The following is a 14031-nucleotide window of genomic DNA, read 5'->3' on the forward strand; positions in this document are numbered from 1 at the left end:
TGTGCACATTGTAGTGGGTGCACTGACACATGAGCGTACACACTAAGTAAGTGTTTTTAAAAGAAGAATTGCACATTAATCTTTATTCATTTGTAAAATGATCCTTTCACACACCCTTAAGACATAGGCTTAGTCTTTGCTGGTTTGTTTTGATATTTTATCAGAGCTTTTTTTCTGTATTTTGTGTGGTGCTGGGGGTAGAGCTCAGAGTGCCGTAAATACACAAGCGCTCTACCACTTACTAGCCCCACTCACCATCCTTTTAAAAACACCAGTTTCACTTACGTGGTTAGTCGTAGATCCTCCATAAAAGATCCAGTTTCTCTACTCTGAAGTGGCACTTCCCCTGCAGAGGTTGGATGTAGGACAAGACCAGTAAAATTAACACAAGCAAAAGGAGAGATATTGTGAAATACCAACGTCACACATTTATAGTGAGTCGTTGGATGCTCAGTGGTGCCTATGCTTTTGTTTAAAAGACCCCAAATGCTTCTGTCTGTGAAGCACACTATATGTACTTGGGTTATTTGCGAGATACAGCTGGTGACACAGAAGTAAGTAACTCTCCACATACTTGCAAACGCTGCTTTGAGATGAACGGGATCTCTCCCCATGCCCCTACATTTCACTTAGACCACTTCTGAAAGGTAATGCTTAACACACAATTTTAAAATTATTTCTTTAGAACCAGTTTACTGTTTGTGGTCAATTAATATGGGACTGTCTAAAGCAGTGCTCTCTATCATAAGTAATCATACAATTTATCACACAGAGAGAAAGAAGAAAACACAAAGCAGAAGTAGTAAGATGCAGCCATATTTATTATATAGTTCTCTTAACCACACTGGCTGGCCTTGTGTACACCAGTACAGGGTTTTGCATTACACACAAACATTGTTTTCTTTTGTGTTATTCTCCCAGTCACAAGATAAGCCACAATTACTGAGCCCATTTGCAAATGAGGATACTCAGACCCAAATATCTTGAATAATTAGTTGAAAGTTACATAACTGATAAATGATATTGAACCAAATCACTTATTTATTCATTTATTCCCAGTTTTATTTAATCCTAATTTAGGAAAAAACTGTGCCAGGCACAGTGCTGTATTCCTTAGAGACAGATTCAGAAACACACAATTAAAATGTGAAAATAGCAAGGAAAGCATTATATGTAACTATATATGAGAAACACTGAGAAGTAACAGTGAACTCAACAAAGAATGGTTCCTAGAGCTGGGCAACTTGGCACATACCTTTAATCCCAGTACTCAGGAGGCAGAGGCAGATGGATCTCTTGAATTCAAGACCAGCCCGGTCTACACGGTGAGTTCCAGGACAGGCTATGTAAAGAAACCCTGACTCAAAAAGACAGAGAGAGGGGTGGGGGGAGGGAGGAGGAAAGGAAGGGAGGGAGGGAGGGAGGGAGGGAGGGAGGGAGGGAGGGAGAAGAAAGAAAGAAAACAAAACAAAAAGAATGGTTCCTAGAGATGACAGTGAAGCCAAAGCTTACTCATTACCAAAATGGGCTCAGGTAGGACGGTATTTAGATAATGTCAGTACTGAACTGGGGAAAGCATCAGATAGACCATTTTAAGTGTATGGCCAGAAGTATAAGCAGGAGCCAATATACTGGCTCTTTGCTTTATTTGAAGTACCCAAAATGGTCCAGGTGGTCGGATTTTCACTTTGATGTGACTATAGAAGAGGAGGAATCTTAAGAAAACAGTCTTAGTGGCAGAAGATCATCTAGGAGTTCATGCCAGTAGCCAAGGAAGGACCCAAGCAGTAATGAAGCTGGAAGAGAAGAAATGTGCTCAGGAAATATTTAGGAGGTAAAATTTACAAAACGTGGTGATGATCAAAATAGGAAAGAATTGGGCTTGCATGATTAGGAAAGGACTAGAAACATTAACTAGAATAGAAATATGGAGGGAACTGTTGGATATACTTTGGGGCCTGTGGTGGAGGGAGCTGACCGATAAGTCTGAGACTGGGAAACTGTCATTTGATGTGTAAAAATGTTACAGTCATGTAGAAGTACTCTGCCAACTTGGAGATTAGTGCACTAAGGACTGAATGCTGGAAAAGTAGACATTTAACAGAAAGAGGAAGGTGGGACAAATGACTTGGAAAAAAGAGAAGAACCAGGGGAAGAGAGGAAGGCCTTAGAAGACAAAGACTGAAGCTGGGCATGGTGGCTTAGGCCTGTAATCACAGCCCTCTGGGTGGTTGAGGCAGGAGGATCACCATGAGTTCAAGACTAGCACAGATGAGACAGTGAGAACCTGTCTCTAAAAGAGAAAGAAAACAAAGATTGAAACCATCAACAGAGATCCAGGAAGACAAGAAGTGAGACTTCTCCATTGCATTGGGCAGTTTGGAGGCCATGTGTAATGATACAGTTCAGGAGGCAGTGGTGTGGCATGGTAGAGAGTCACTCATACCATGCAGACACAACATCCATGTGGAGAGTTTATTATGAGAGAGAGACGGAGAGAGGGAGGAAGAGAGAGGGAGGGAAAGAGGGAAAGCAGAGGTGTGCCCACTTTGTGACAAGAAAGGAAGGGGAAGAAGAAGGGAGGGGCTTTTCCTTAAAGGAGGCTTCACATCATGACACAGGGTGGGTCCCCAAGGGGTGGGCCAGAATGCCAGCACAAAGTGCTTGTGGGTTGTGGAATAAAATAAGGAAGTAGAGAGGGGAGATCACAGATGTTCACTGTCTTCTGTACACTTCCTGTGACGTTTTCCTGGAAAACTACAATAAAGGTGGGGTGTTTTATTTTTAGGTTTTTTTGTTTGTTGTTTTTGTTTGTTGTTGTTGTTATTGTGTGTGTGTGTGTGTGTGTGTGTGTGTGTATGTGTGTGTGTGTACACCATGTGTGTGCCTGGTGCCTGTGATGGTCAGAAGAAGGAGTCAGACCCTGGAGAACTGGAGTTGCCTGTGGTTCGCAGCGGCAGAAAACTGAACACAGGTCCTGTGCAAGGGCAGCAGTACTTTCACTGGAGCTGCAGCAGAAGATTTTTTTTTTTTTTTAGTTACTTTCTCATTGTGAGAAAAACACCTGACAAAAGCCATTCACAGGAGAAAGGGTTTATTTTGGTCAACAGTTCCACAAGGACACAATCCATCCTGGTAGGGAACCCTCGACTGCAGGCTGGTAAGGCTTGGTGGTAAGAACTAAGAGCTGGCCGGTCACACTGCATCATCACTCAGGAAGCGGAGAGTCAGCAGGGAGTGGAGCAAGGTTGAAAACCTCAAGGCCTCTGTCCCGGTAGTCGGTAGTCGACTTACTTCCTAAAGGGTTAACAGGACCAAATGTTCTCATATGTACAACAATTTACATTCAAACCACAGTGATGACAGAGATTTAAGTATTGTTGTAGACTAAGAGGAGGAAGTCTGAAAAGCAAAAGTGTTTAGAGGTTTAAAAGGTTGATTCTTGACCTGGATTCATACCCTGTTTTTTGCTGCTTCATAGCCCTATGCCTGTGAGTATGTTGCTTAATCTCTCTGAACCTACATTCAACATATAAAATGTGCATATTAATTCCTACTTTAGGATTATTATAACATAGATAATAATATAGAGAGCCTTACACATAGTACCTGGCATATATAGGTGAAAGAAAAGAAATAAATTATCCACTATTTTTGCCAGTTGAAACATGTTGTTATAGTAAATGTTTAGAATTTTATGTAGTCATTTTAATTGTTAATATCTTAAACTACCATGTAATACATGAATATCTTTGAATTGACATAATAATCACATTCTAACCATAAGAAGTAGTAACATTTTAACAATTTAGGTTAATCTTTTGCTTAAAGAAGTGGCTCTACAAAAGAAAAATTCCAAAGCTTTTTGATACATTATTATTTTCAATTACAAGGTGATCCAGCTTTCTATGTGTACAAATTCTTATAATTACTTGGTATCTTATAAAGCTGGAAAGTGGTAAATGATAAAAATAAACCAAATATATTTTCACTTTAAAACTGAGAAATGCCACATACCTGAGTTATGGAACATGTAGAAATCAAGCTGGTACCAACTTAGAAGTTTCATCCCTACTGAGTAGCTTTCATAGTGCTAGATAGAGATGCTTTGTAGGCTACCAGGAGAAAAAAATAATCCACTTTCTTGTCCAGCTATGAACCCAGCAAGCTACAAGAATGAGCATCCTGGCAGTACACACTCATGAGTACAATAGTGGCATGGGTATTAGGGAGCAACCAACCACTTTTTTAAATATCAGATCTAAGACCTTATCCACAAGATAGAATGCATGCCCGGTACCACTAACTTGGTCAAAAACTCATTGCTGCCTAGGTCACAGGCCCTAGGGGAGAAGCTACTACAATTATTCTGCCAATAATATTATGGATATAGTATCAAACTGTTCCTAAGATATTTATATCCATAAAGTAATACATCTCTCAACCCTCATCAGAGAAACTTCTTTTTAGTAGATGTAAAGACCCACAACTGGTCAACATGTAAAGAATGAGAAACTGTGAAATGTTAAGTTCTAAATAAGATAGTTGTATCACACCTTTCCTCCCAAGGTTCAGGGTTCATCTTGGAAGGGGGAGCAACAGAAAGATTTTAAGAGCCAGAGGTAGTGAACATCTGCAGTAAAGTAGTAGTTTCCAGACACAACTGCATGCAAGACACACAGCAACTGTGACTGATGTACAGAAGCAGACTAGCCAAAATTCCAGCATGGACAGGGGAGGGACTCTACCCCTAACTGAGGAGCTATTGGCAACTGAGGCCTGTGGAGGAAGTAGAGTCAGTTTTCTTCAGGGCTGTGGCCGCTGAGAGCCTACCATGCTTTAGTCAATGGTCTTATACCCATGTCCATACAGGTGGCACCAAGGGGACTCAGTGGGCTTAAAAGAAGAAGAGGAGGATGAGGGAGGAAGAGGAAGAGGAGGAGGAAGAAGAAGAAGCACATGAAGTTGGGAGGGAAAGTGGTAGGGGGCAGGAGAAATATCAGGGGTTGTAGATTTGATGAAAATGAATCATGTACATATACAAAACACCTACTAAACAATAAAAAGAGTAAATTCAACTTAGCTTTTTTAATTGTCTTAAATTTTCATACTGCTTATGGATTAGATTTTCAGAGTACAGAGTTCTTGACTTTCAGTTTTTATGCAAATTTGTTATGTTCTACCTGAAATGAGTCACATTCTAAAGTGAATCTTACAAAGTCATACATAATTTCTCAGTTCACACTTACATCTTATATCATTCACAGATTTTACCTGGCCTTTTTATTTTCTTTTTTACTAGTAAAGATAAAGATAATATATGACAATATAGTCAAAAGAGATGAGAAGTGGCAATTATCTCCATTAATGACTATAAATGTGATTATATGAATGTCTATTGCTTAATCAGTTACGGTTTAGAGTGTCCATTAGTAAAAATGTTTATTATTAAATGTCAGCAGGAAATAGAAGACACCAGCGGAGACTCCACAGGAAGGCTCTCAGGACTGGAAACCCCAAATTTGATTAACTGTCCCCTTTAAGAACTCATGGAGCCTTCTCTTCCTCTTTTAAGCTCGTTTGTCCCCAGCACAAATACTGTGAAAATTGGTCTGTGGATGTGACAGCTAGAAAAATCTGTCTTTACCTCTTGACTCTCATGGTGCCTTCAGACAATCCCATGCTCCACATCTGTATGTTTATTCTCTTCCCAAAAATAGTCATTTCACCGTCTAGTATCTGTTTCAGTTTATTAGAACGAAACCTTGTGCTCTTTACTCTAAATTAACATTGAATGTTTTATTTTATTTATCTGGGGGGGGGACATGCATGTGCTGTGGCATGCGTGTGGCTGTCAGAAGACAGCTTGTGTGAATTGTTCTCTTTGGGGTCAAACTCAGGTCATCGGGCTTTGATAACAAGTGCCTTTACCCACTGAACCGTTTCATATTGCATGTATTTTTACAAATTCTTTAATGATTGGGTGAACAATGAGTTCCTAATGTTCTAACTTTGTATTCAATAAGTAATGTTAAGTCATTTCTGTACTTTCATCATAATGTTACCGTGTTCCTCATTGGAAAAAAAATCATGACTCTTACTTTAAAAAGTTACTTATAGTTAAATATACATTTTCTTCATTACTTAATTATAATTGATTTCACTCTTTTCACCTAAAGAAATCACAAAGTATTACATACACAGTTATCACAATACCTACTTCATGAGATTGCTGTTAAGATTAAATGAGATAATATGTAAAGATCTAACACAGTTCTTTGCAAATAGAAGCCTTTCAATAAATAGAAAGTACTTTTGCTGTTAAGATTCATGGGAGGGCTGGCGAGGCGGCTCGGTGCCTGAACGTGCTTTCTGAGTTCAGCCCTAGAATCCACGTGGTTGGAGAGAACTGACTCCCACAACCTGTTCTTTAACCTCAACACCATGGCTTGTGCACTTTCAGACTTGAATAAATAAGTTAATTTAAAAAAAAAAATTCAAGGGAAAAGAGCATAGTTCCCTGATGGATTTTTTTAATGAAATATTTTTTCTTCTTTTTAGCTATTTAGAACTTTTTAGGTATAGTCCATTTTAATTCCATGATATGTTATAATCAAAATACATAAAAACTAAATATCCTTGAAACTGAAATGCATATGGGGGCAGGAGGGATGGCTGAGTGGTTAAAAGCACCGGCTGCTCTTCCAGAGGTCTGAGGTTCAATTCCTAGCATTCACATAGTAGCTAACAGCCATCTATAAATCTAGTCGCAGGGGATCCAATGCCTTCTTTTGGTGTCTGTGGACACCTGGCATGCACATGGCGTACAAACTTACTTGTAAGCAAAACACCCATATGCATAAGTAATTTTTTTTAATTTTTGAAAAAATATAAATGCCTGTTTCTCAATTCAAAAGACAAAATAAAGATAAACCTATTAAATGCACTGCAGCAAGTGTGATATTATTGGGCAATTTGCCCATGGAGAATATTCTCACCAAATAGCCCTTAAAAGGGGTCCTAGCCCAACCTTAGCCAAACAAAAAGGGCCTCAGAGTCCTGGATTTGAGCTTCTTCCAAACAACCCATGATCACACTTACAAACTCCTTACAGGAAAAACAACTCAGAGTGACTCTACAAGATGGAGGAGTCCATAAAACTGGAATGACAGGCAGTATATATGTGGAAATGCTGTGCCCTGGGTAGAAAGAATGAAAAATTTATATCAGCTTGAATGGTGCCCCAAAATAATGATACAGGAATACTGATATGGTGATGCATGTCTTTATCCCATCATGGAGGGAGAGGCTTCAGAGTTCCAGGCCAGCCTGATCAACATTGGCAGGACCCTGCCTCAAAATGATGATGATGATGATGATGATGATGATGATGATTATGATAATGATGATGATGATATAGTAGTGGAAAAAGATGGATTGTGTATCATGACAGCTTTTTTTTGTGTGTAATGCAAAAGCAATTCTGTCCATGGGCGTATCATGTAAAATGTAAGCTAGGGAAGCATATGGGAGAGAGTGTGACTGAGAATAGTCACCAAGTAGAAATACCAGATTCATCTCTTTGATAAAGAATACTTTAATTTATTAACAACCCATTTCTGGGGAGTGGGTATGTGGGGATTATCTTGTTCTCTGAACTTCTCTGCATTTTCAGCTTTTTTTTTAATTAATGGAGGAAATGTGTATATATAGAAATAGATAGATAGATAGATAGATAGATAGATAGATAGATAGATAGATAGATAGATAGATAGATTATAAGACCAGCAAAAGGTGGAGGGAGCTGGGCGGTGGTGGCGCATGCCTGTAATCCCAGCACTCGGGTGGCAGTGGATCTCTGGGAGTTCGAGGCCAGCCTGGTCTACCGAGCTAGTTCAAGACAGGCTCCAAAGCTACAGAGAAACCTTGTCTCGAAAAACAAAAAACAAAACAAAAAAAAAAAAGTGGAGGGAATTGTTGGTATTATCCTTATAACTGGTTAAAGTTAGTAGGCTAATCTTTTCTGTCAATTGAACTTACTTGCGTGCACATTTGTTTTACCAAGATATAGGACCATTTATGTTCACTTTGGACAAATTCACTTAGGAAATATATGCAGCATTCATGGTGTGCCTAGAAGTATAATACTCAATGGTGGATAACTGAGCATCTGTAAGGCACAGAAAAAAAAAAACATAGGAATTGTCTGGCCATTGTGTACGGAGGATAAAACCTAGGGAACACTCTGGTAAATGAGAGGACTTCATCTAAAGGCATCCCACTGAAGTTAAGGTGTGTTTCCCCCCACAAGTGCACATCTCCAACCTCCATGTCGATGCTGAGATACGACTTCACTCTTGCCAAGCCATACTAATGGTAGCCTGCTCTAGCAGTTTGCTTCAGCCACTTTCCCATCACATATCCTGAGGGGAATAGATTGCCTGCATATTCAGAAGATTGGGGAGGAAGATTTATACGTATAGATGAGGGGAAGGAAAGTAGGTGAAAGGATGTGTAGCCGTAGAAAAGGTCAGTTTGCTTGACTGTAGTAATGGGCACAACAGCTTCATCCATATCCATTTCAAAAAATGTGTGGTATGTTATCCATGAAAACGTGAAGTGGAATGCTGAGCAGGAAAGCAATCGTCAGGAGAGACAGGCACCTGAGAGTCATTCTGTGTCTGTTGAAAGTCATTTCAGTTTAAGGAACGACGTGCTGAAACCGGCCTCTGAGCCTCGGTGTGACAAGGGAATAAGCTGTTTCCTACCTGGACAGTGCATCAGATTTTAGCTTTCTTGCTCAATTCGACATAGCTGAGATGATCCAGAAAGGGCGGAGGGAGCTCCCTAGTGGCCAGAGCCTGCAGTTCAGTCCCCGTGTCCTAGCCACAGTCTGTTTCCCTGCTGAAAAACAGCCAGGCAAGAGACACTATGGGGCAGGCTGGATTCTGGTAGAAGCAGCTGCTTTGGAAGCCAAGAGCCCCTGACCCAACCTTCTTCACCAGAATGCAGAAGAAGCACATGGTGGAGTGAGCTTCCTGTGTTCATCTTTTCAAGGTGGTGGTACCGTAATCATTAGTGTTCAGTGGTGGGAACTCCAGAGTGATGTGTTATGGCCTGAAATTTCAAAATGTGAATCTAGATTTGCTTTCTCTGTTAGAATTGATATATTTGTTTTCTGATTAGGGAATTAAATCAAGCCTTTTGTTTCTTTAATTTGTTAATCTGGCATGTTATTTTCATTAATTCCAGAAGTGGAAAGCTAAATAACCATTTAGAAGCTGCTATTCATGAGGCCATGAGTGAACTGGACAAAATGTCTGGGACCGTAAGTTCATTTATTTTTCTCGTTATACTGTGTTTCTTTGAAAATAAATCGCATGAACACTTTTTTGGCAGCTTCTCTTGAACATTATGGAGCAACTCTCAGAGCAGTGCTGAACTGATACCAGAAAAGCATTTAAGAAAAAGGAGCCTGTAGTAGCTCTGGCTTTATTTGTTCTGAGATAAGTAATATTTGTTGTCCTACAAAGGTTCGTTAAGTGTCAGCAGCAGTATGGTGAGGTGCTAACCACAGCTTTCTGCATTTGACTGTGAGTAGCAGTGGCCATCAATGTAACTAAAATATTCAGAAATGCAAACTTCACTCCACACGTTCAAGGAAAAAAAGTGAGATAAAAAAGTTTGGTCAATTTCAAAATGACTTCTCATTTTCCTTCTGTTATCTTAAAATTAAAATGTTTTGTTCAAAGTTCTGTTAGTATAAACTGTAAATTTATCACTTCCTGTGATTAAGGAAGTAATATGCTTTCTCTTCACATTTTTGTTGAACTATGCATTGAAGAGTTTGAGGTGAGAAGTACAAAGCTTTCTCTCCTTCACATACAGACTTAAATAAACACACAAATCAAATTTTAGTAATCTCTTTGAATTAAGAATTATTTCAGGCTATGTAATGATGAAAAGTAATTTACCAGCACTTTGACTTAGGTCATCTGAATTCTAACAACCCATCCAGTGGCTACTCAGTGATGGGTAACATAGAGGTTCACAAAACATTGCCATTGGTGAGAGTCATAAAAAATTTGGTAATCTAACCTACAGTAGGGTGGCACTGAGTTTCCTGATAAACTTGTAAATCTAGACCAGTGGCCATCAACTCAGCATCTTCTAGGACCAGGTATACACTGTCTACAAGTAAAGAGGATCAGGTATGAGAGCAGCAACCGTTCTAGAATTGAGAATTGCCAACAGAGATGTGCTGCTTACACTGCTGACCACTCCCAGTCTTAGGATTTCAGCACTAAAGGGCATGTCTCACTTGATTCTGGTGCCCTCTGAGGAAGGTGCTACTCCACTCAGCCACTCACATCCTAGATGCTCTGTAAAGTGCCCACCACTCCTTAGGACCTTGACATGTTCCGTGTTCCATATATCCTTTGCATCCTGCTTAATAGTGAAGAAAGAGAGGGCACAGAGTTTTGTCAACACAGCTTCTATCAGCCCAGACCTCCTCAACTCAAGAGGGTTAGGAAATGCATTATACAATGTACCTTATGATGTAAAAGATAAAAATGGTTTGGTCTTCATCTCATTACTCTCTGTCTTGGGACATTTGGCCTTTGTGGCCACCAGGCATTGGCAACTAATGAGGCAATAGTGGAATGTGTTCTTCAGAAGCACTTCCCCCTTTACACTCCAGCAGAGTTGAGCCATGGGGGAAGTTGCATTGGAGTTGCAAGATGTCTTCAACTTTCATGAGAACCCAAAAGTAAAATGTCTCATGTTTACAATTGTTTGAAAGATATTAAAGCACTTGTATATACACAAAACATTAAAACACTATACAGCTAAGTAACATACCTTTTCAGGCCACATTGGACCTACAGATTACTATTACATTGTTGTGGATAAAGACTCTTTCCTCAGTTACATAACTCCTTGTTTGTGAATTGCAGTTGTACTTGTTTTAAAACCATGTGTGGAAAGGGTCTGGAGAAAGAAGCAGTCCTGGAAGTTCATGAGCATTATCTTAAAGATTTGAATACTATTTTTTAAAAAAAGAATTTCACCCTTGACTAAAGACAATAGCCTCTGCTATTGTCTAAACTTCCTTTTTATAATTAGTTCAGTGTTGAGAATTGAATCTAAGGCTTCATGCATGCTTGGCAAACATGTATAGCTGAGTTAGTTCCTAATCCTTAAACATTTTATTTAAAGCACATAATTAACCCAACTGATTGTTTTCCTAAATCTAAGTTCTGTGACATTATGTTGGTAGGTTAAAATTGACTGTGGTAGAAGTATTTACACCATGGGAATTGGCAAGTACTACAATGGCTTTGTTTCCAAATGCTAGTTTTAAACATTTGCTTTGGCCACAGCTTCAGGTCTACTCTGTCTTCTGTGTCTTACTTCATTCTTTGACATCAGTAGGACTTAGGAGACCTGATTACTCACTTCCTGTCCCTCAAAATGTATCTGCTGTCTAATGCCCTGGTACCAATCAACCCTTTTTCAACTTGGCACACAGAATTAAATGCTCCTAGTTCCTATGCTAGTATATAACAGTGAGTTGTATTAACTATTCTTCCCAACTTACATAAGCTCAGGCCTGCCGATGAATGGTAGTGGTGTTCTGTTGTCCACACCGGTTCTTCTCATGAACAAACGTCCTTGGACTGAACTACATGTACATGTTCTGATCTTTGACACTTTGTGGTGGATATAAAATAAGTGGTGTGATGAAGAGAACAAATGAATATTTGGTATGCATTTCCCTGACTCTCCAGGACATAATGAGACTGTTGATCCAGGCATCTCTGGCTGGCAGTTCACCAGCTCCGATTATCAGTTTCTACTATTGCTCAAGCCTTGTTGAAGCAGTGTATAGATTTAGGTCTTCATAAATTTTTAAAGTGTCTTAGGATAGCAGTGATTGAAAACAGAGCAGACTGTTTTCTGCCCTATTTCTTTGTCAGAAGTCAGATGGTGTTTGTGGTTCCAATCTTCCTGTTGTTTTTTTCCCACCTTATTTCCAGGTTCACCAAATCCCACAGGCTGACAGACAGATGAGGCCCCCCAAGCCCAAGAGGAGGAAGATCTCCAGATAACAGAGACTATTCCATTGGCACACAGTGCTTATCAAAGGAGCATGCACAGATACATCTGTATGTAGGTATCGATACGGCCACCATTAGATCCAAATGTAAACTATGACAGATAGATACCACCATCACAGGGTGCCCGAAGGAGCAGTGATGGAGATGTGCTGTGATCAGGAAGGAAAATGAATGTTCAAAACAAAACAATCAAAATCCCTGTGTGCACCAAGTGATAAATGGTCAAGTGATTGCTGAGAAATGTTTTCTATTATGCTAAAATTGTGATTATAAGAAATAGTCCAAATGTTTCTGAAGAATTTTCAGTGTTGTATATAGAAAATACAGAATTTCATGGCGATATTAGAAATGTAAATATTGTACAATATTGTCATGTACAAGCATACTTAATGCACACTTTATCTTTTATTGTACAAAGAAATAGTGTACAAAAATCTTTGGTTTCTATGGAGTACACCTACCAGAGACTACCAGTGTAAAGTGATAAATAAAAATACAACCTAAATGCTTTTCTATGATAATATAGAAGATGCTGGTTTTGTATTTAACAGCAGAGAAAAGGCATAATGATGTAATAGGGAAGTCATGGCATACACTGCACACCACGTGTCCAGCTATAATGTCTCTTTAGCAGGAACCTTGCACAGAACCACTAGACTCAGTTTTTGGTGTCTAGGAAAACTGCAGATTTCTGGAGAGATGAGGGCTCATGGGCCTAAATCAAGAATTCAGAATCTCAACCATTTGCTGCAATCCTATTGTTTTACAGTTTCAGACATTTGTATAGTGAACTTGAGTCATTCTCTCTGCCTCCATCCCCCCTCTTGTATCCCCCCCCCCCCCTTACAGTGAGTCTCCGTCCTATCTTCATGTCTTCCTGTGTGTGACGCACTGAACCTGAGTAGAGTTTCTTGCCTGAGCATGGGTGGGAGGTTATTTACCGGAGCAAGGCAACTTCCCAGTGGATCTACCAGAAGAGAAAATGATACGCCCTCCTCCCCCAGCAGCCATGAACTCCTAATAGTCGCTCGGGGTCAAGTGAGGCCAAATGGGCCCCTCCAGCATCCATGATGAGATGCTGATAGAGTCAATCACGTGTAAGTCTTGTGCAGATACCCACAGCTACAGTGATGTCGAGGGGGGACATGGCTCTGGCATATCCAGAAGACAGCTCCCTGTGTTCTGACTCTTAGATTCTCTCCACCCCCTTTTCCTATCTTGGAAAAGTAACATACATGGCTGTTCCATTTAGGGCATTTTTTTAAAACTACGTTTTAAAGCAGAGTAGGTTTTATAAAATTTAAAAGCCACTTGTGAACTATTTTACTCAGTCATTTATTTAGTGAATATTTGGTAGCAACCTGTTGAACTAGCTAGCTTTCCACCAATGATGTTCAGAATCAAAGGTTTTCTACAGACAGCAGCTGACGAGGTATAGCTTCTCATTCCCACACATGGAGGCAAAAGCCACACGTTGCATTAACAGACCTGAGGGTGATGACCATTCAGTTTTTATTTTTTGTAGTGGAAAAAAGAAATCAAACCACGTTTCATATCATTCATTATGTCACTTTACACAGAAGGAAGAGCAGCGTACAAAATCATGAGCAATGGTAACTGTATCAGTATTATGTAACATATCAGATTATTTTATTTAAAGAATTGTTTATACCATTCACAGATTATTTTAGATATACATATATATATATATATATATATATTGATGTGGCTGAAATATGTGGGTTAAGTCTTATTAACCAAATTATTTGTGTTACATTAAATAAGAAAAATGTGAAATAAATGTAGAAAATTACTACATTACAAATACGCAAACCTAAAGCTGTGAGCCATCGTAAAGTTCAAGGGAATGATTAATAGTGGGGCACAGTGTATCTCCTGTTTCCCAGTT

General features: G+C 39.4%; 1 protein-coding gene across 5 annotated transcripts in view; it reads left to right on the plus strand.

Annotated features, from left to right (window-relative positions):
• Mbd5 (methyl-CpG binding domain protein 5) overlaps positions 1 to 12643 on the plus strand; it is a 143984-nt gene extending 131341 nt beyond the window's left edge. For all 5 annotated transcript variants that reach the window (XM_052725937.1, XM_052725936.1, XM_052725935.1 and 2 more), the window contains 2 exons: positions 9253 to 9328; positions 12042 to 12643. In XM_052725937.1, the coding sequence (XP_052581897.1) occupies positions 9253 to 9328; positions 12042 to 12113 (148 nt within the window). In that variant the 3' untranslated portion in view covers positions 12114 to 12643. The remainder of the gene's footprint in view (positions 1 to 9252; positions 9329 to 12041) is intronic.
• Positions 12644 to 14031: the final 1388 nt, after the last annotated feature.

This window comes from Peromyscus californicus, unplaced genomic scaffold (genome assembly GCF_007827085.1).
Source record: "Peromyscus californicus insignis strain IS unplaced genomic scaffold, ASM782708v3 Scaffold_7__1_contigs__length_154581171, whole genome shotgun sequence".
NCBI classification, from domain to species: Eukaryota; Metazoa; Chordata; class Mammalia; order Rodentia; family Cricetidae; genus Peromyscus; species Peromyscus californicus.